Raw genomic sequence first — 22158 nt, forward strand, 5'->3', positions numbered from 1 at the left:
GCCTTTGTTTTCTCCTTTTTGTGTCAATTCCTTGTGTGAGCGTTGCCTCGGCTGGTTAGATTTCAAACGTGGCCATAGCTCTGACAGCAAGCATGTCCACATCCAGTGCTGTCACCAATGCCTCGGTGTTTCCAAGAGATAATCTACCTGCAGGAGCTTTAAATGATGTGCCTGTGAGGATCAGTGCTGCTGATTCTGATCTGCTCTTCTTGAGAGGGCCATTGGCTCCTTCTCCAAACCAGCAAGAGCAAGTACAGCCAACCCAGACTGGGCCCTCTCCGCTGGCTGCTGATCTCTTGATCTGCAGGCCCTGGCCTTTTCCAAAAATCACATCGTGGTATGGGCTGAGTGCACGTTGTTCTCCTCAGCCACAGCCAGTGTCTCCATCGTTTACTTAGAAGGCCACAGGGCTTGTTTCCTCCAGCTTTCTTACTTTCCCCTCGTGCTATGTATATCCCCCTGGGGTAGCCCCTGGCACCAGCACACCAACAATTATGGCATGGGAAAAGGCCCTGTTGTCTCCTTGCTGACAGCCTGTGGCTTGTCCACATGTCCTTGTTGTGTGGCTTGCAATGTGCCTGGCCTTGATGCAGGATCTTCCCTGAGAGCATGGAGACCAAGCACCATGATGGTGCCTCCAACCTGGCTCCCTCTGCATGAGCTCTGTAGGTGAGTGTGTGCTCGCTGCAGCCCTTTGCTGCAGCCCTTTGCTACAGCCCCAGCAGTCGCTGAGGGACAGGGAGTAAAAAGCTCGTGCAGAGGAAAACAGAAACACCCAGATCTCCCCTAACGTGCACCAGGGACTGAGGGCAGCTGAGTCCACAAGGTTGCAACTGGTTTGCTTAGGAACAGTTGCAAGCAGCAGTCTGCTTTTAAAAAGAAGTTCCTGGAGTGTCCATACGTCTTTCTCCCTCGCCTTCAGAAACCCTACATAACAAGTAAATCTGTAAACATTTTAGAAGCCCTGCCGCCTCGTTGCAGCGAGTGTATTTTTAGCCTTTGTAGCTGTTAAGGCAACACTGCTTCATTTATCTACTTATTTGGTAGTGTGTACCAACCCTTCAGCCGGAAACGTTGTCCAGATGCGACGGCTGGGCCAGTCGGGGCTGCTCAGTGGAGATGGAGAGGATTGCAGCACAGATAGGGCAGGGGAGCCCCGGCGTGTGTCTGGGGACAGAGCTGTGCAGAGCATCTTCTGTGAAGCTCGAGTTTCTTGAATGCTGTGCTGCCCTAAATGTAATCCGTGTTTTGGGCCAGGACGGGTTGCAGTATAAATTGTTTTGGTAGTTTGGTGCTAAATCTTTAAAGCAAACTTGAGCATCGTGAGCTAGCACGGAGCAAGCAGCGCCTCTGATGGCTCTTTGAAAACTGCTGAGGTTCCTGCTGGTGTGATAATAGGGCTGCAGAAGGGCTGGAAGTGTAAATTAATGCCCGCACAGGCTCTGTTGGGAGTCTGATGTGGCACAGCAGGCTTGTTTGTTAGAAGGAAGGGTGGAAAAGACAAAGGGGAGTTATTTTGTTCTGCACAGATGCTTTTAGAAGAGGCAGTGGTTTTGTATCATCTTATGCAGAGATGATTCCCTGGCAATTGACATCAACTAAACTAGTTCAGTGGATCCTGCACTACCATCTACACTACTGTACACAAGGGCTGGATGGATCTGAATGCATTTGTTTGTAAGAGGGACTTCCCCAGAGAGCAGTGCTGGGGAGTTGGACGTGTGTTCCCAAGGCCAGGCTCACATGGATTGGACTAGGTGGCCTCCAGAGGTCCCTTGCAGTCCCCACAATTCTGAGGTTAAGCCTGTCTGGGAGCTTTATTCTGATGTCGTGTGTTCTGAATGCTGGAGAGGAGCAGTAAGTCTCTTTATAAATCCAGACACTCCTACAGGACATCCTGCAGCTTATTCAGCTTATGCCCAGCACAGGTGTCTGCTTCTTCCCTCATTTGGAAGCTCATCTGCTGGCCCCCGTCAGCAGGACGGCCAGCTTTGTCCCTCCTCCTCCCTGGGAAAGAAGGCTGGTTTGTATCAGCCCAGGCCCCCTGCCATCCTGCAGCCTGTGGGGAGCACAAGCAGCGTTGGGCTCAGCTCCTGGCAGCACAGCAGGGCTCGGAGGAGCAGCGCCGTATTCCCTTGGCTCATCCACAAAACTGATGGTGGTGCCCTCACGAGACCACCTCGCTTTAAAAGATCCGACGCAGGAATCACCAGGCATCAGCATTAAAAACCTGGTAAGGGCAAGAGTGTTTTTCTTGAAGCTGAGCTGATTATTTCTGGGCCTGTCGTGCTGCTGGCGTATACACCGTGTTCTTCTGCAGCCCTCCAGCTGCTTCTGCCTGGCCCCATTTGTACTCGTGCCTTTCAGTTCTCCTGAGCGCCGTACTTTGCTCTTGCCTTTGCTGAAGTGCATCCTGATCTTGGACAGCTTCTCTCTTTTATCGAAGCAGTACTCCAAGGTGGTTGAAATCTCTCCAGCTTCCCATCTTCCAGAAACCTTATAAGCATGCTCTCTATTCATCATCCAGATCATGAAACAGTTTAATGGAATCGAGCTGAGGCCAGAGCCATGTGGAATCATTTCTGAAAGGGCTGCCCGTTTGACAGTGAGCTGGTCTTTCCACGCACTGCACTATGCTGACTGCATCCAGCTCACATTCACTCGTTGCTCCTCCGAGCATCACGTGCAGAGCATCAGCCCCTGTGCTGCTGGGCTGGGATGGCCAGGGCATGACCCAGCCGTGGTGGCAAGGTGTCAGGGGCTGGCACGGCTTTCAGCCTGCTGCTCCGTACAGGATGCTTTGAACAGGGCGGGCGCTGCACCTCTTGCACAGGGTAGCAGGGCAGCGCAGTATTTCAGGGCCCTGGCTTACTAATCATGGTCCAGTTTTGCCGTGGGGGGAGCTGAGGGAAGCGGGAGGCTGGGCGAGAGGCGGCTGAGCTCGTTCCCATGCTCTCGCTGCCACCCACACAGAGCACGGTTCCTTTGCTCACATCACTGCTCTCTGGGGGTATTATTATTCTGTGTTGTGCAATGCCAGGGAACCAACTAGCAACCCACTGTGCTGGCCGCCGCAGGCAAATGCAGGGTAGTCTTACTGCCTGGGGAGCTGACAGAGGGGTTTCATGGCTCTGGCTGCCAGCCCATCCCACCTCACCCACTTGTGGCTTCGGTGCACATTTTCTCACATAGCCAGGCTCCTGGTAAGCTGAGAGCCGTATTTCCAGCTTGCTGTGCCGCAGGAAGCCCATCTGTTCCCACATGCTCTCTCCAGCCCAAAGGCGAGGCAACCAAGAGGCAAGAGAAATGATGATGCAGAAAGCTCCCCTGGATGGGCGTCCCCAGCATGGCCCTGCCTGGGGACACGGCACTGGGATGAGATGCTGCTCGGGGTCCTGGGGTCAGCTCACGGCGCCAGGCACAGCTGCTCCTGGATGCAGTCGCTCGGTGGCACGTTCAGAGCTTTTTCCATTTCATTCCTGCAGGTGGGAGCTTTGATTTCCCCTGCAGGCTCCCAGCCCCCTTAGAAAGGGCTTGCTCCTGCTTTTCATTACAATCCCAGACATATTTGATCTTGATGGCTTCTACAGGTGGTGCAGGGTGCAAGAGGGTCCAGCCGTGGTTGTCAGCTGTCATCCAGAATCAGAGTTAATCCAGGAAAGCAGTAAGAATTAGTAATGTATATTGCATTCCTCCAGTCCATACGCTTTCCATTAGGTGCTCTTCCATCCTCCTTAGCACAGAAAGAAAACCCTGCCCACGGCAGTCGGCGTTTCCCACTCTGAAAAGCAAGGGTTGGTCGTGCCTGGAAATCTGATCCGGGCTCTCGCATTCCTGGACACACTGTCTATGCAGGATAGTCTCCCACCTTTCAGAGCAGGCAGCAGATGTTGGCCATGTGCACGGCTTGTTTGGCCGCCCAGCAGCTCCTGCAACTAACGGATGTGCCCAGCCTGGGGCCGTGCACAGCAGGGCTGGAAGCTTTGGTAGCTGAACTCCCTCCCTCTCCTGGAGACATCTCCGGGCCTTTCTCAGGGAGAACATGAGTCTCCGAGACTCAGCAGGCTCTCAGGATCATGGTTAGCTGTCACTGTCTCCTTCTTAGGTCTTTCTCTGAAATGTTTTTCCTAGTCTTTTGGTTGTGCTCATCGTGGTCTACTCGGTCAGCAACTCCACCGTGTCCTGCAAGTACAGCAACCAGGTCAGCATGCTAATGAGGCACAGCTAATTCCTTGAGAATTTGCATTTTAACTTGTTTTTTAAATAGTAATCTGGTGAATAAATTCCTCTAGATCCTCAGTGTCATCAGGGTTACGGTATGCTTAAACCAATAAGAGAAAGTGAAAACATTCGTCTTTCTTAAATAAGCCCTATCTTTAATCAGCCCTATGCTTCAGTGGCTCAAGAGCAACATTTCAGTAGTAGACATTATACAGTGCGAAACCCATTGGTAATGATGTGCAGATGAAGAAGGAAAAAAGAAGGCTGATGTTAGTTTTTAGGTGTGAGTGCACATGGTGAGCGTGGCCCGGGGCCTTTTGGGTGCCAGTGGCAGGATGAGGCTCTGTGCATGGACCTATGGAAACAGAAGGGCTGCCCACACCCCAACTTTGCCTTCAGCTGAAGCTTCCAACCCAACCCAGACAAGCCCAGATGACGTGCCAAGAAAGGGCTGCTTTTTGGTGCCATTGGGTCGCTACATTGCAGGGCTAACACTGGCTTTTGTACTTCCACAGAGAACGTGATCAATGGGAAGGACTATGAGGTGATGATGCAAATCGACTGCGAAGTGATGGACACCAGGATCCTCCACATCAAAAGTTCATCCGTCCCTCCGTACCTCCGTGAGCAGCGCAGAAATGACACCAACACCTTCTACAGCTCGTCCTCCTCTGTCTCAGAGACACCCCACGCCCTGAGGGCCATTGTCAAGTCCCTGCAGTAGCTCCTGCACAGCAGCACAGCCCGTGCACCCAGCATGCAGCAGATCCTGCTGCCAGACTGAGCCTTGCTGTTGGCAGGTCCCCGGGGCTCTGGGTACAGCAAGGGCAGCTTAGCCCATCCCTGTGCATGATGCTGCCAAGTGGCCGCATCCTGCTTAGCCCTAGGGGTTGCAGAGCTCTGCTGGCCCCTCACTGGGGGCACGCCTGGGGGACCCACACAGCGTGGTGCCCAATGCCAGAGGTGCAGGCAGAGCACACCACCTCAGTCCCGGTGTCCGGCATCAGCCAGTGCTCAGCACTGGCACAGGGGGAGCACGGGCTGTCCTTGCTACTTATGCACTGTCCATAATTTGGGTTGGTTGGTTGTCGTTTTTTTTTCTCCCTGTTAAGCTGTCTCCTGAGCTCTGGTGCTGAGCACTGGGGTCCTACCCAGAGACACTGCTGCACAGGCTGTACCTGAGCCCAGGCTTTCCCCCAGTGCCCAGATCCAAGCTGCAGGCAGTCCTGCCAGCCCTCATCCTGGCCTTGCGCCCCACAGCATCCACCCCTGCCACAGTGGCCGTCCCCACTCCTTGTCATCCCGTGCGCCTGCCCCAAACCCTTCCCCACGCAGCCTCCCTTGTGGGGGTGCTGGAGGCCACTGATGGTGCCATGGGGCAGCCCAGCCATGCAGTGAGGAGCGTTAGCCCTGCACCACTGGGTGCTCACAGCCAAGGCACTACAAGCAGAACAACCTGCACTGCCTCCAGCTGAGACCTGGGCCACAGGGACCGATGCACGGGGGCTCTGTGCACCCCTCCACGTGGGGAGCTGCTGTTGGGGTCACCCTGCAGTTGGAGCCCTGTGGTGGGACCCAGCAAGGCTGGGGCTTGGCCTAAGGCTTGTGGTTTAGCTCTGCACGTGCACTGCTAAAGGTTGTACTGCCTTTCTTTTGGGTTTGTTTTTGAGTTTGTTTTTTTTTCTTCCCTTTTTTTTTTTTGTTTTGTTTTTTTAACGTTGGGTAATATTTAATGTTTTTCACTGCTCACAGCCTGCAGAGTGTTTGCAGGCCTATGGGGCAGCCAGCACCCTACTGGGGCAGCAGCTGAGGGGCTGCAGTGCTGGGCTGGGAGCAGCAGCCGTGCGTAATGACTTCAGCATGTTGTTACATTACTTCCCCCCTCGCACTTAGCACAGAAGATGATCAGCTTCAGTTTGCCAGACCGTTGGCTTTCCCTCGTCGTCTGAACCACTTACTGACTGATGTCTTGTTTTTTTTTTTTTTTTTAATTATTATTATTATTATTATTCGTGCGTGTGTGGCTGTTAGGAAAGAAGGGTTGACCCAGCAGCAAGACAAACAGCTCGGGGGAGGCGAGGAGGAAGGCAAGGAGCAATCCACCCCGGTAAAATATGTGCCTTGCAACACTGTGGAAAAGCTTTGCCCTTTGCCACGTAGTCAGCGCTGCACGGCCCCGTCCCCCCGGCGCGAGCTGCTGGGAAGCAGCCGGGCTCGGCGAGGGGCCTGGCCGCACTCCGTGCACCAGTCCTGTTTTCCTGGCCCGGGCCCCACCTGAAGGCAGGCCAGTTCGCACAGCCCAGAACCTCCCCGGCTGTGCCCCAGCCGGAGGCACGCAGCCCCCCGGACGTGGGGCTCTAAGGGGGGCCCTTTGCTGCTGGAGATTGGCAGCTCCCCTGGGTGGATGGCAGGGCAGTGTCCTCAGCCCGGGGCTGGCACAGGAGGCTTGGGGACACGCTGCAGCCCCCGGCAGTGGCAGAGAGCACCTCTCTTCCCTTGTATCCTGTTGTGTGTCCCTAGCACTGAAGGCAATAAAGTGGTTCTCTTATTTATTACTATTATTCATTATTGTTTTGCTTAATACAGTGTTACTTACACAAAAGAGCGGAAGGCAAAGCGCTGTCTTTTGGGCTGCTGGGTACAGCGCTGGCGCTGTCGGGCACCACTGGCGACAAGGAGGCCAAGCACCCTTCCCAACCATCCATTTTTTGTGAGTGACCCAGACCCAAAGAAAGCCCCAAGCACTGCAAAGGTACTTGATCTTTTATTATTAACAGCGGGTAAATACAAGGCGGTGCCAGGCTGGAGGGACGGAGGCTGGGACCTCCGCGAGGCAAATACCAAATGGGGACTATTTTGGTTACAAAACGCACAAACAGAAGTCATCTACACATATTTACAGTGCCCCCCTCCCACTGCCAGCACCCAGCCCGGCACCCACAGCCCCCCCCCAGGCCAGATGGAGCCCCCAGGGCAGGCTGCAAAGGGCAGAGTCAGGGGGAGAGGGGACAGTCCTCAGCTAAGTGCCAGCACCGGGGCTGTGCGTGTTGTACAGCAGGATCTCCCAAGCACCCGCTGACTGTCGGGTGGGAGGGTGGCCCCCCGAGGGGACAATGCACCCCTCCACGGGGACGGGTGGACACCACCGTCCTGCCACAGGAGCCGGTGCCTGCAGCAGAAAGGCCAGCTTTGCACTGGGCCTGGGGTTAAGCGCTGATGGCTTTCATCTAAAAAAACATCAGCAGGGTTATGTCAGGGCCACCTCCTCCTCAGCGTCCCCCCAAAGGAGCAGCCCTGCTGCCACGGGCCCCGCCGCACTGCCCTCGAGCACAGAGGCAAGGTCACACCGGGGACAAAGGGGTGGTCCTGGCCTGGGGATCGATCTACAATCCGCCATCTAAACAGCCTGAGACAAAAACCCATCACGTACTCTTTGATTTGTACAAAATAATAATAATAATAATAATAAAAATAACAACAATGAAAGGTGCTGGTGGCCCCTCGCTCGCAGTGCCCCATCCCGGGGCGCTCAGTAGGCAAAGATGACGTGGTAGGTGACCTGGTGGCCATTGTCCCAAGCGTAGAGCAGGCGGTCCTTGGGGTTATAGTCTATCTGCGTGGTGTAGGCGTACTCATTCTCAAAGAGCAGCCGGGGGATGATCTGAGTGTTGGTGTGCGTGTCAAAGGCGTAGGAGATGTTGGCGTTCCTCTTGTTGTAGCTGTCGACCGCGTACAGGACCCCGCAGATGACGAAGCAGTTCCCATAGAAGTTCTTCCGCAGGCCCGTCCTCCACGTCGTCTCTTTCTGGGTGCTGAGGTCGGCTGCGTTCAGCTTGCTCAGCACGATCACCTCCTGATTGAAGCCCTCGTAGCTGATGGCCGGGTAAATGACCCACAGGCCGTTCTCGTCCACGGCGAAGTCCACATCGGAATGGCCGCGCCATCGCCACGGGGTGGACTCCTCGTAGGCCACGTCGTGCAGCATGGCCCAGGCGGCCACGTACCGCTGCTTCAGGTCGTATTTGATGATGTTGCGGGTGAAGGCCCGGTTGTAGTAGAAGGACCCGTTGTAGACGACGTGCCCCGTCCCGATCCAGCTGTAGGGGAGCTTGTAGGAGTTGCTCCAGCGCCCTGAGGGACAGAGACGCCACACTGGTGAAATCGTCCCCTTTTGGGGCCCGGCCCTCAGCCCTGCCTTTGGCTCCCTCCCAGCCCCCCAGAGGTGACAAGCATGCTCACAGCCACTATGGGCAGCTGGGCTTGCCCCGTGCTCTGAACCCCACGCAATCCCACCCGCTGGGTACCGTCACCCAAGAGGGTCCTTCCCATCACCGTGGCAGGTAACAGGGGTGCTTTTGGGACCGGCTGACACAGCCATGGCAATGTGAGGAAGGTGCAACCCCACCTTGCTTGAAGTTGTCCAGGTTCCTGAACTCCACCAGCGTGTTTCCGTAGTAGTAGTTGGTGACATAGATCCGCTCCTCCTTGGCCAGGGGGTCCTTCATCCAGGCCCCCTCGTTGCGCCCGTAGGTGTTCTGAGTGGTGGGCCCCGAGATGGTGGACAGCGTGTCCTTGCAGCGTCCTGCGTGGGCAGAGGGGATGGCGAGGCTGGAGGCAGGGCAGCCACACACCCCCCGCTGCCACTCCATCCCCCTGCCCACCACTTGCACAAGGAGGGGGCTGCAGTAGGTTCCAGAGTTAACAAGTGACACTTGATGCCCTGGTAGAGCACTGCCCCGTGTCTCCATGCCACGTCCTGCCTATGACGCCATGAACAGGAGGGGACAGGACCTGCAGCCACGCGCGTGCACTCACCAATGATGTTCCTGATGTCCTCCTCCTCCAGGGCCTGCTTCGGGGTGGCGGGGATGGTGGTGCTGAGCGGCGGGGGGGTGCTGGCCTGCTCCGGGGGTCCCGCGCTGCTCCCCGTGCCAGGCTCAGGGCTCATCCCCACATCCCATGAGGTCTGGGTGGTGGTGGCGGCCACGGCGGGGCTGGGGACGGAGCTGTTGGCCACGGGCGGGCTCTCGGTGGCCGTGAGTGCCACCACGCTGGCTGACGCTGTCGGCAGCTGCGGGGTCTCCTCCTCGGGCAGCACCGAGGCCGTGGTTGCAGTCTCCATGGTAGGGGGTGGCAGGCTGGCAGTGGTGGGCTCCGGTGTCGGCCCCACGGAGGCGGCAGTGGACAGGGGCAGGGTGGTTGGCGCCGTGCTGGGCTCGATGCTGGGGGTGGGCGGCCACCCCACTGGGGATGGTTTCCTCACAGCCTCACCCGCCCGCCCACTGGGCCGCAGCAGCTGGTCCTCGATCAGCAGATCCACGGTGTTGTCCCCACTGAACAGCTCGTCCTCTGCCGGGCACAGACACGGGTCAGCACAGCCACGGCCACCTGCCCTGCACCTCCCCTCACTACCCTGTGCTCTTTGTTCTGAAGCCATCTGCCATTTTTTTTTTCCTAATTCCCAGCCAGAGAAAGGGATCTGAGATCTCCTGGGTCCTTGCAGGGCTGCACTGACCTGACCTGGCTGCTGAGCCAGCCTTGCACCCAAAGGCTGCGTGCTGCTTTGTGCACCCAATTTACTGGGACCCTGCCTCTCCGTGCCCCGGGGCACCCTGCATGGACGGAGGGATGCTGGCTCCCCTCTGAGCCCTGCAGCACATGTCCCTGCAGTGACATCAGACACATTTGCAGTGCTTGCATACATCATCAACTCGCGTTTCCTTTCTGGAGAGGCGTTGATTCTGTATTTCTGACTGTGGCAGGGACTTGTTTCCTCAGCTACCATACGTTTTCCATGCAATACCACCACCACGCTGCTCCCCATGCGCAGGTCAGAGGCCGGATGCTCACACTGCTCTTTTCAGTGATGATTTACCAGTTGGTTCTGCCACTGTAGATCAATACACCCTGCTTCGGCCACGCAGCATGCCGGAGGGGAGCAGGACTTGAGAGTGCAGTACCTTTTCCCTCTACTCCGTGTCTTCACCTCCTGCATCTGCAGTTTCGCTGCTCCCTGGCCTTCTCTCGTAAACCACATCCCAGGATTAGCAGCTCATCCATCCCTGCTCCTTGTTGCTCAGTTCTCTCACTCCGCCACTCACCGCCAGCTTTACCGTAACCCTCCGCATCCCCGCCTGCTCCTCCCCATAGGTCTCCCAACGCACATCTCCATCCCCCTGCTCCCATCCCAACCTCCTGGGGCCAAAATCACCATGACACCCCACACCCCCGCATTCCCCCTCTCCGCAGCAGCCTGCTCAGGGTGCAGGTGGCAGCCGTGGGCCTGACTCACGTTGCTCCTCGATGTCGTTGTCGGACTCGGAGGACTGAGCCTTGTAGTAGGTGACCCCCCGCACAATGGTGGGCTTGGAGGGAGGGCGGCTCCGCGGGCTCAGCTTCCTCTGCAGGAGCTGCTCGGGCTTCCCCTCCTCGGGAGCGAGGTGCAGCCCTGCGAGGGACTCAACAGAATTGATCTGCTGCGAGATGGTTTCATCCTTCAGGAACCTTTCTTCGTACTTGCCCTGTAAGAAACGACAGAAGTTGCTATGGGATGGGCCCAAATAGCCCCATCCGGACCTGCGAGGACCCACTCAGCCCCTGGGCCACCAGCGGCAGCATACAGCTGTAGTGAGGCTGAGCAGGGGCCAGGAGCCCAGCACCGCGGCAGCTGCAGCTCATGGCTGCGGGATTTCAGCTCATTAAAGCAAAATGGAAAGCCAGCCCGAGCATTGAAGCGGTGCCCATTTGGCTGAGGGCGGGCCCAGGATTCCTTTGGAGCCCGGCTGCAATTAACAATGAGAGGGAATATTGGGAAATGAGGTCGCTCGGGGTGACGGCAGCCCCGCGCTTTGCTCCGCCGGGCAGGACAGGCTCAGCCCCAGCAAGGAGCAGCGCTGCGGGTATCACAGGGGTAGGGTGTGCCAGGAGCCACTCCATCCGACTGCTCGGGATGGAGAGCAGAGAGCAGCAGGCTGCGTGCCCCAAACCCTGCTAATCCTCGGCGTCCCAGGCTCCCAGCCGGCCGCGATGACATCAGCCTTTCCGAGCGCTCGGCCCCTCCGACCTGGAGGAGCAGGAGGGGAGGCTGGAGCAGCTGAGCCGGGGCAGCCTGGCTGTACTGGGGGACACGGGCTGTGCTGAGCAGGGAGAGCAGCCCGCCGCCGGCGCTGGGGCACCCCACCAGGATGCCGAACCGTGTGGCTGACGGGTGCCGTGCAGCCCTACCTCGGGGTGCACATAGGCAGCCTCCGCGTCCCTCTGCAGCGAGCTCTCGATGTCAGCCAGGCTGTTGGAGATGAGGCCGGAGCAGTTCTCCCCGCCACGGCGCTGGGGCTCTGATAGGGGCTCCTCCACGTTCACTCCCGCCCGCGTGGCATTCCTGGTCATGCTCTGGGAAATGAGAGGGGGGACATGACCCTGGCCCGGAGCCCTGCAGCCAAGGGAATGGCAAGCCCTGAGCTCCCGGCTCTGCCTCCACGGGGCTGGGTGTAAGGTGCCCCCTAGGACACCCCCCCCACCCGCCCAGTCCTTTGTTTTGAATCTGTCCTGCCATGAATTTCTCCTGAAATCCACCGCGACCTCCATCTGTGACCCCAGAACTGCCAGAAGAGGCAGCAGCTGCGGGCTGAATGCAAACCAGAGGCACTCACTGTGCGGACTGCATCCGGGAGCTCATCGCTCCGCTGACACCGTCGGGATGCGGTTCCTCGTCCCGCTGGAAACGACTCACATCCCTTCTCCTCTCTGCACAAACTCTGACCCTCAAAAGCATCCGAGTGCCTTTGCTCGGGGTTTGTGAGCCACAGCGTCAGTGTTCCATTTTCAGCCTGAGCGCAGTAACACCTGGACTCCCCAGCAAGACCTTTTGCTGAGCTGAAGATGCTCTCCCATGAGCAGCACTGACGCCCTCCTCCCTCGGGGAGGGAGGCCGCTTCCAACAGCCTCGTGCCCCTATCACAAAACCCAATTCCTTCAGCTGAGAGCTACCCCAGAGCACCGCCCTGTGATGCTCCCCGGTGCTGCCCAGCTGCTGTGCCTGGGCCCAGCTGCCCGAATCGCACCCTCTGACCCCCTGACGTGGCGCCAGGCTCTCCTGCGATGCCTCAGCTGTCCTGCACCGGATCCTGGGCCGGCGCAGGCAGAAATCTGGGTGCTGAGCCAGCAACAGGGGGCTGCTCGCAGCTGCTCACAGTCTGCCTGCGGCCCCGCCAGCCCTCTCCTGCTCTGTCACATCCCGGCGCTCTGCAGTGGCAGAGCAGTAAGCTCAGGCACAGCAGGGCCAATGCTTCCCTTGGTATTTCCAAGCTCCCAGACCCTTCCAGCTAGCCATCCCCAGGCTCAGGCAAACCCTCTCCCCTTCCCTGACAGCACAGAGCTCAGTGGCAAACCCAAGCGGCATCTGGAGAGCGCGCCAAGCCACGGGAAGAGGGTGGGATCACAAACAGAAGCGTGGGTGCTTTATTCATTTTAGACCTCAAAACCCCTTTCCCCTCTTTGGGTCGACTCCCTGCTTGGAAACCCAGGTCCTGCAGCCCCGTGCTCCTCCCGGCTGCCTCCTCCCTGACCCCAGGCAGAGCGCGCCGTGCCTTCCCGAAACACACTGCAAGTGGAATTTTGGCTTTCCAAATCATCGCCGCTTGGCTGCAGTCTGCAGCGCTGTGCTGCTACAGAGAGAGCACTCAGCACTCCATCTGGCAGCCTGGGACCCCACGGCTCAGCACTGCACCCCATGCATCGCATCAGCCAAGGGAACGCTCAGCTATGGATGCCGTCTTTCTATCTCTCAAGCAGCACTGAGTGCTCGGATCTTCTCCAGGCAAGCTAAGATGCAGCTCGGTCACTGTGTGGCAGCTGTTGAATCCCAGACTAAACCACTGATTGAGCACCTGGGGAAAGGACCCGGTCAGCCCTGGGAGCACAGGTGAAGGCAATTGAGCTGTGTGACTGCAAGGGTTGGAGCCTGGCTGCACCTCCCTTAGACCTCATTTAAGGGCTGACTGCCACTGGGGAAGGGTTTCCTTCTGGAGATCCTTCCTCTGTGCAGTTTTCCCCTGTGAGCCTTGATCTTCAGAGCTGGGTGAGCAGTCCTTTCCCCTCCCCCCCCCTTTATAACACCGTTCTATTGCGCTAGTTCCTCTGTCATTACACCTCTTGTATCACCTTTCCATTGCGTTGCTCTTTCTGATTGTTACAGCCCTGCAGAATGCAACCTCCTTGGCTACCATCAGGTCAGCTGTGTGCACCCCAGCCACGACCCCGACCCCTCACCCCAAAGGGACAGGGCTCTGACCCCACCCGCAGCCCCCGAGGGACCCCCTTACCTCCTCCAGCCTCTCCACCCGGCCCACCAGCTTCGTTGTGACCGAATGCAACTTCAGCAGGTCCAGGCCATAGAAGGCACTTTCTAGCATCTCAACAATGGAGGACAGCTGTAAGACAAAGGGAGTGCTCCATCAGGCTCAGGGCTTTGCTATGAGGCACCCGGTGTGCTTTCTGCAGCCAAAATCACGCGCACGTTTGAGCACAAGGAGTTCACTGAGGAGTAAGTTCTCCCTTGTACAGACAGCCCTGAGCCCCAGGGATGCTGTGTGAGATGAGAAGTGCTGCCCGTGGCTCTGCCCAGCCCCAGGCTGCCCTGAGTGGCAGCAGATGAGCCAAGAGGAGAACCGCAGCACTAATAAAAGTGAGCCTGAGATCACGCTCTGAGTTCCTGCCATCCCAGGCTTGTTTTTCCTGGAACAAGAAGAAACTTGTTAAAAGATATAAAAATACTCACAAATGCAACAGCGTTGCAGGGACCTCAATCGGCGCCAGCCTGGTAAGAGCTGGCTTCCCTTGAGAGCAACTTCACCCGAGGGATGCTGCATCCTGCCTTCCCCTGACAGCCCTGGCTTGGGGATGTCCTGCACGTGGCTTTCCTGGGTGGGGACGGGTGACCTCAGGGGACCCTGAGGACAGCGATACCCCCAGCACTGTGCTCCTGCTCTGACCACAGCCTCTCCTGCTGCCCCCAGCCGTGAATGCACGCAGCATGGCACCGTGCAGCCATGGAGCATCAGTGGTGTGTGGGAACCACTGCAAGATGTTTTCTCCCAGCAAGTCAAACCATTCAGCACAGCTCCACAAACATGGGAGCAATGCAGGCGGCACTGCTGGCGACACTCGCAGTTTCCACCCCAGCCCCTGCAGTCTCCCTGTGGAGCTGACAGCGAAGGAAAGTTCCCTTTTGTGCCAAGTAAAATGGCAGCGGCGGAGACAAGGCTGTTTTATGGCTGTGCATCCACTTCTCTGCTGAGAACTGGACCGTGACGGCCGACACAATGCATGTGGGCTGCCAGACAGACAGTGGAGAAACGCACTTCCACGCGGGCTGGATGGCTTCCACCAAGGCACAGGGGTTGTAGACCTCATTAGCTGTGTTCCAGCTCCTCCTGAGCGTGCACTTGTTGAGGGCTGTACACCCAAGACCCCCAGAATGTGAGCTACACCCACAAGCAGAGGGGCAGCAAGTCACAAGTTCACAGGGACGCATTGCACGTGCAGAGGGGTGCTCCTGGCATTGCTCTGCTCCCGGCACTGCCTGCCTCTCATTCTAGGGACCCTCCCAGAGTGGGGCTTGGTGACAAAGCCATCTGCTTTCCCAGCTCCCGATCCTCACTCAGCAAAGGAAAGCCCTGGACGTGGATCCTCGCCAGGCGGGCTGTGAGTGAGGCCGGTTCCTCGAGGAGTGCTCACACCATGGCTGGGAAGGGGACAGAGCCAAGCTGTGCCACACCGTGCCGGCTGCATCCTAACAGCATCTAACAGGGCTGTGCTGCTCTCAGGGCTTCGCCTCAGCCCAGCTGAGCTTCCTGGAGAGCGAGGGACCGCTGGAGAGCTGCAGAGCAGTCCCTCCTTCCCCATCACGCTGGGTTATCTGCCCATGCCTGTCATCACCCGCTGCGGGGAGCTCGGACAGCGGGCTGCTCACCGACAAGATGAGACACATCCCCAGCTCCAAACCAACGGGAACGAGTTATTGTGCGGGGCTGACCCCAGCCAGGATGCAGCCTCACCGAGGTGCAGCCCAGAACGCATCACCAGCGCTCAGCCCCCTGCCCTGGGACAGCAAATGTTGGCCATGTTTCAGGGCCATACCCCCAAGCTGTCCTCTGGCTGCAGCAGGCAGCATCTATCTGTCCAAAGCGCTCTGGGCCACGCTCTTCTCCAGGGCAGGAACCTTAACGTGGTGACTGCGAGGCAAGGTACTACCTTTCCAACTGCCTGTCCGTCCATCTATCCAACCACCTTGTCCATCTATCCAACCACCCCATCTCTCCACCAGTCCCTCCCTCTATCCAACCATCCCACCTCTCCATCCGCCCGCAAAGGCTCTGACACTCGCCAGCTGGCGGCGGCAATCCCCAGAGGCTCTCTGAGCGCTCTCTAAGCAGCACGACCTCAGCCTCCAGCCCTCCCCTTCCTTACCTTCAGGTCTCCGCTGTCCGCCTCCCGCAGCTTCTGCAGCCTGAAGTCCCCCTCGCAGGGGTTGAGCGCCGAGGGGGGGGCCACGCAGGCGCACTTGCAGCCGGGCCCCGAGGTGATGGTCTCCACGGTGTAGAAGTCCTCGGCACGGAAGGAGCCCTGGTTGATGCGCTGGCAGGCGCCGCGTCCCAGGGGTCTCACCAGGCACTTGCAGCGGCAGTCGGAGCCCTCGGACACCGCCTTCACCTTGTCGTAGTCGCCTAGCAGCTGAGCACGGCACCGTCACTGCCCTGCCGGGATGCCCGACCTCCCCGCCGGCTTTAAGGACCCTTCGGACATCCCGAACCTCGTAGAATCTTAACCGAACAACCCTACGAGCAGCGTAACCTGGCGGTGGGACTGTGCTGCTGATCAGCCCCATACAATGCCAGGAATTTCCTTGACGGAGATTTGCAGACAGAGCTTTCTGAAAGCCCGAGCACAAAAATAACTTCGACGGTATGTTTCCAATAGGCTCCGCGTTAGCCGTTTCCGAGGGCAGATAATAGCGAGCGGTCGGATCGGCCAAAGCCAACAGAGCCCTCCACCGCATCCCGGGCGGGGAGAGCCCGCACACAAAGAGGCTGCGGCAGATCCCCACCCACGGACCCCCCCCTCCCTTCCCGGAGCCCCCCGGGGAAGTCCCCGGGTCGGCGTTTCGAAGCAGGAACGAAGCGGAGCGATAAACCCCTCTGCAGACGCACCCACCCCGATCCCGCACGGCACCTCCCGGCACAGCGCGAGGCGCGCACGTCGCGGCACCCCAAGGAGCATCACCCCCTAAAAGCAACGTCCCCCCGGGCAGCGCCGGCCCCGAATAGCGTCCCTCCAAAAAGCAGCGTCCCTCCAAAAAGCGTCGCCCCCAAAGCAGCCCCGTACCTGCGAGAGGATGTTCTCCTGGTTGTCCGCCTCGTCCTGCAGCGGCTCGGCGGAGGGCCCGGCGGTGCCGGTGGGGGCCGGCCCTGCCCGGCAGCCGGCGCCCAGCGCGGCCAGGCAGAGCAGCAGCGGCAGCGGCCGAGCCATGGGACGACGGGGCCGGAGCCGGGGCCGGGCGGGCGCGGAGCCGCCGCTGCTCGCTCAGGTGCGGCGCGGCGGGCGCGGGCGGAGCCGGGCCGGACCCCCGCCTCCCTCCCCGCCTCCTTCCCTCCCTCCTTCCCTGCCCCCCCGCGGCAGGAGGAGGAGGAGCCGAAGCGGGGCCGGCCGACCCCCGGGGGGCAGGTGGACCCAGCGGATGCCGCGGGCTGCGAGCAACCCGCGAGGCTCCCGGGGTGCGTCGAGGGTAACGTCCTGAGCCTGTAACAGCCCCACCGGGGGGATGCCCCGAGAGTAGCAAGGCCGGGCATCGGGAGGGCTCGGCCCGGCTCGGCGCTGCGCAGCACGGCTGAGCGAGAGCCAGCCGGGCGTCCCCGCTGCAAAACAGCCCGGCCGTGCCGTGCCGAGCTGCGCCGCGCCGCGTCGTGCAGAGCCGAGCCGATCCAAGCGAGCCTTACCGGCTGCTGCCGCCGCCCCCTGGGCCGCGCTCAGAGGCACCGCAGCACCATCCCGCGGTACGGCCGCCCCTGCACGACTCGGGATGCTCACCGGTGGGATTCGCTGCTCGGAGCGTCCCGGGGCTGACGCCGGGCTGTCCACCAGGTGTCCCCCAGGACCAGCAGCTCCGTCTCCGTAACGCTGCGCTCCGGGACATCCCAATGCCTGGCCTTGTTCCTCCCGAGGACAGGACTCCGCTCTTCTCCTCGCTCAGCTCCAGGAGGTTCCCACCATCCCACCTCTCCGGTCCCTCTGGATGGCAGCACCGCCCTTCGGTGTATCAGCAGCCAATGCTCCCAGGTTTGTCAGCTGCGGTTGTGCTGAGGGTGCCCCATCCCCCAGACCGTCCATGCGGAGCTTGACCGGCACCACCCTCAGCACTGAGTTCACAGCCCGTTACTTCCTTAGCTGAGAGGTACCCACCTTTCCCGGTGGGACACACCGCCTGCACATAGCCGGGGCATGCCAGAGCTGCCAGCACCTTCCCATGGCATCTCCTCCTGCATTCTCTGGTCCCACGACCTCCGGTGGCAGACCACATCCTGATGGCAGAGGCCAAAGCTGCTGGAGGCAGGCCCCATTACCAGCATCCCCCCCGTGCTACGTCACCCAGCTGTGCCTTCCAGGGATCACACAGAGAAACAGGCACGAGGTGTATGCTGTCACATCCTTGAGCCCTGCAGCCAAAGGGTTCTCATGAAAGCAATGCTTCTGTCACTTCCACAGGCTGGCTGAGCACTCAGAGTGAAAGGTAGCCCCAGCAGGAGCCTCTCACCTGGGTCATGGTTAGAGGCAGGAGGGTGGATGCACAGACCCTTATGCATTGGCTCCTGTGCCAGGATGGGGAGGAAATCCACCCCGGGGATCAGGGTGACTGTGCAGGAAAGCTCGTGACGCGAATCCCAATTGCCCAGCAATTTGTGTGGCTCCCAGTTGACCTCAGCAACGACAATTCTGTTTCTGTCTATGAGTCAAATGGGACTCAGCGAATGCACACCTGCCCTGGAAGGCAGCTGGTTCTGAGGCTGCCCAGCGCGTTGCCTGCAGGAGGCACACTCATACCAGCACTCTTCTGCAGCGTGCCCTGGGCAGCCAGCAGTGCTGAGCTGTACCAGGAGGCTGCGAGGTGCCCCCAGCTTCCTGGGGGGGGTCTATTCTATGCAGTAAGGGCACCTCGAAGCTGGAGTTTGGAGAACCCACGCCAAGCTGAGCTGCACAGGAGCTGAGTACAGAGTTCGGGTCAGATCGCTGCACCAAGAGAAATGTGGGACTTCAAACACATTGTGATTTGCAGCCACGTTACTCTGAAATCCATGCCCCCAAAGCTGCTCCAGGCAGAGGGCAACAGAAGGGAGCATCCAACATCCATTCATATTTCGTCCCTCTGTTCTACCCCCCGTAGTGTGTGCACACAGCTGTGCACATCTTGCCTCCCTCCAGCTGGCCTGCAACGTCCCTGCTGCACACTGCAGTTAAACCTGCTCAAGCCCTTGAGATCACTGGGAGGTTCCACCTCGCTGCGATTCAAACCACATTGTCTCTGTGCCCACACTCCGGGGTTTGCTGTTGGGGAGCACAACGTGCTCAGTCTGCTGGGCAAAACCATCCTGGGGTTGTGCAGACAACATCAATGCCCAGCCCAGGAGCCCGGGTCCCTGCCTTGGTGGGGGACAGCCCAGAGGGGACACAGGGGGTGAGGAAGCCCTAGGTGACAGCTTCCAGGGGCCACAGCACTGCTCGCAGCTGGGTGAAGCAAGGAAGGGAAACCCGTTCTGATCTCCCATGCAAAACCCCACACATATGTCCTGGGGACACTTCGAGCTCAGACAGAAGTTGGTTGCCAGGAGCTGCAGGGAAATGCAGGCAGAGCTCCACGCAGGCAGGATCTGCTGGTGCTCAGCACTTGGCAGAACCACGAACCGAGCGCAGGTAAGGGCTGGAGCTGCCTGTCCTGTTCCAACAAGTGTGTCCCACCACGTGCCTGCACCCCACATCCCGGCCTGGAGTACCACTGCTGCACAGCCAAGCGGAAAAGGTGGGGGAGCAAAGGCAAATGAGCAAGGGCTGATAAAGAGGTGACTGATAGGGCTCCCTGGGTCACGCGGGGCGTCAGCGGGACCTGCTGTGGCTGATGACACAGAGCAGCGTGGCACCAGGTGGGCGTCACGGGGACACATCCACCACGTGCCACCAGCACCACGAGGTACCCCCAGCAGCACATCCAGGACATAACAACCCCCGTCGTCACCCAGCCTGGCCCCGTGTGTCACGGGACAGCAATGACAGCCACGCCAAGGCACCTGTGGCCCAGCTGCAGGCCTGTGGGTGGACACGGGGTGACAACGTGGTGTAACCCATCCCTACCTTGCTCCCTCGTGCCAAAGCCAGCAGCAAAATCACAACCTGCTGCTTCTCCTCCCCTTGCACCTGCAAGGATCCCCGGAGAGGCTTTGTCTCCCCACCAGCAGCCCGGTCCTTCAGCTCTGGGTCGTCTGCCCCTGGCCTGGAGCAGCTCCTGCCGAGCACTGCCAACAGCAAAGCTGCCACTGGCGGATTAATACTGGATGTTTTGAAACAGGATGAGTGTTTTGGGGGACCGATCTGCTTACCGGCGATTCTGTGCTGGAGGGGCAGAGCTCACCCAGCCCAGCGGATCTGAGCCCTGTCACTCCCACTCCTACAACCCGTGCCCTACATAGGTAAATCCAGCTGAGCTGTAAGCGGAGGCGGACCCGAGCTGCATCTGGAGCAAGGCAGCTCCTTTGCCTGTAGCTAAGAAACCAGCGGCTGCAGACCAGCCGCAATGGCCAGCAAAGGTGGGACGCACAGCCCAGCCATGCAGGATGTTGTGAAACAACCACGGCAAGCCTTCACGCTTAGTACCCACCTCAGAGCATCTCTGGAAGCCCCCAAACCAGCAGGAGAGTCCTGCTTCGGCACTGACTCAGCGCTGCCATTCCAGGCCGGTCACTTGTCACATGTCTTTGCCTTTGGCCATGCGCTCAGGGCAAGAGCTGCTTTTGCTGCTTGAAGGGCTTGCCAGTTCCACGTGCACCACCCAAGCAGTACTCTTGACTCACACCTTGGTATTGGTTGGGTCTCCTCTGCCAAAGCACACAAGGTGAGCGAGGAGACACCTTGGGAAGAGGCTGATGGATGGGTGCGTTACCTGCCTGCCCTCCTTGACCCAGTTGCCATTTCTCCATTACCGGTTTTATGACTGGATGCGCCTCAAGCTAGAGGGATTAGCTGGGGATAAAGCTCCATACACACACACCTGTTAGCCAAGAGCAGCACACAAGGAGCCACCAACCCCACAGATAGGCAGCTCAGAGCACAGCCCGGCTCTGCTCAGGCACCTGGGGCACACACCTGAACCAGGATATGCAGCTGGGCTTGGGCCAGAGCCTCCAAGAAGGGAGAAGACCACCTTTAGGTGGGCTCAGTGCAAAACCTTGAGGTTCTGCTCACCACCTCACTCTGGGTGCAAAGTGGGTGCTGCACCCAAAGCGACCCGGTGTCTCTGGGCACACCTCGAGCCTAGAACAGCTCCAAACACCTCCTCACCTGCCAGCCCTGCGCCAGACAGCCCAGAACAATACAGGGCCAGGGCAGGAAGAAGGGGTAGGGAATTAGGGCAGCCCAGCCTTCATTTCTCCAGCAACACATGTTGACCCGCACGCTCTCTCCGGGAAGCCAGAAGAGGAGAGTAAGCAGCTGAGCTGCACCCAGGCATGGGGCAGCCTCCCTTCCAAGGCACCAGGCTCTGCCCATGGCTCCCAGCTGAAGGCCAAGCAAGAAACAGAGCTGGAGCCTCTGCACAGGCAAAAAGCCCTTGTCCCAGCCCACCAGGCTCACCTTCTGCAACGGCTGTGCAATTCAGCCCATGAGCACGCACAACAAAAGTCATCCAAGACCCCACCTATCGTCATCAGTCTCTGCCCATCCTGCCATCAAGGTTGCACGCCAGAAAACATTTGCTTTCTCCACATCCATCAGTTCATAGAATGGCCTGGGTTGAGAAGGACCACAATGATCATGGAGTTCCAACCCCCTGCTATGTGCAGGGTCACCAACCAGCAGACCAGGCTGCCCAGAGCCACATCCAGCCTGGCCTTGAATGCCTGCAGGGATTGGGCATCCACAGCCTCCTTGGGCAACCTGTTCAGTGCGTCACCACCCTCTGAGTGAATAACTCCCTCCTAATATCCAACCTAAACCTCCCCTGTCCCAGTTTAAAACCATTCCCCCTCGTAGTTGACTGCCAGCTGATGGAATCCCACTGCATTCAAGTCCTCTCACTATCACAGCCATGGTGCCAGGACTGCACGCATGCCTTACTCTACACCAAACCATACAGCTGGCTCTGAGAGGAGGCACAAGCACAACACCTGTGATTATCTTGGCCTAAGAACCCTCTCCTTCCCACCTCCCACAGGCTGTGCTCATTTCAGGAGGCACTGTGCCAGACTGCTGTGAGCAATACCTGCTGCTCCATACATCATATCCCAAAGAGGGGTAATGAAGAGCTGTCAGAGCAGGGCACAGCACCCACAGTATAAGGATGGATGGAGCGTCTCCGGCTCCGAGAACCCCACAGCTGTAGTGGATGAATGATACCTACCAAATCCCAGGGCAGAAGCACCGCAGCGTTCAAGAAACACGTCTAAAGCCAATCAAGGGAAAGGCTTAATTACTCTCTAGAACAAGGCTTAACTGAAGGCTCACGCAAGCACACCCTCCATCTGCTTTACAGAAGTCAGAGCCTGCGCATGCTGAGCCTTCCTGCCAGCTCCTGCCTACCCCAAGGCAGTGCCTGGGCACAGCCAGCATTCCCAGCAGAGCAGTAATTAATCACTCATTATGCGACAAGGTAGGTGAGTAAGTGCTGGAGACATCAAGCAC

At 58.9% G+C, this 22158-nt stretch overlaps 2 protein-coding genes across 3 annotated transcripts in view; one reads left to right on the plus strand and one right to left on the minus strand.

Annotated features, from left to right (window-relative positions):
- Positions 1 to 6782, plus strand: part of ATF6B (activating transcription factor 6 beta) — a 71127-nt gene extending 64345 nt beyond the window's left edge. For both annotated transcript variants that reach the window (XM_422208.8, XM_015290399.4), the window contains exon 16: positions 4737 to 6782. In XM_422208.8, the coding sequence (XP_422208.4) occupies positions 4737 to 4945 (209 nt within the window). In that variant the 3' untranslated portion in view covers positions 4946 to 6782. The remainder of the gene's footprint in view (positions 1 to 4736) is intronic.
- A 184-nt stretch (positions 6783 to 6966) lies between these two features.
- On the minus strand, positions 6967 to 16826 carry OLFML2B (olfactomedin like 2B). Its single transcript, XM_422209.8, has 8 exons — positions 16603 to 16826; positions 15688 to 15951; positions 13542 to 13649; positions 11446 to 11610; positions 10514 to 10742; positions 9037 to 9570; positions 8627 to 8803; positions 6967 to 8352 (listed from the first exon to the last, which is right to left on the minus strand). Exons 1-8 carry the CDS (start codon positions 16744 to 16746, stop codon positions 7751 to 7753), a joined length of 2223 nt encoding a protein of 740 aa, XP_422209.7. The 5' UTR covers positions 16747 to 16826; the 3' UTR covers positions 6967 to 7750.
- Between the last annotated feature and the right edge of the window lie 5332 nt (positions 16827 to 22158).

Source organism: Gallus gallus, chromosome 8 (genome assembly GCF_016699485.2).
Source record: "Gallus gallus isolate bGalGal1 chromosome 8, bGalGal1.mat.broiler.GRCg7b, whole genome shotgun sequence".
Classification (NCBI taxonomy): domain Eukaryota; kingdom Metazoa; phylum Chordata; class Aves; order Galliformes; family Phasianidae; genus Gallus; species Gallus gallus.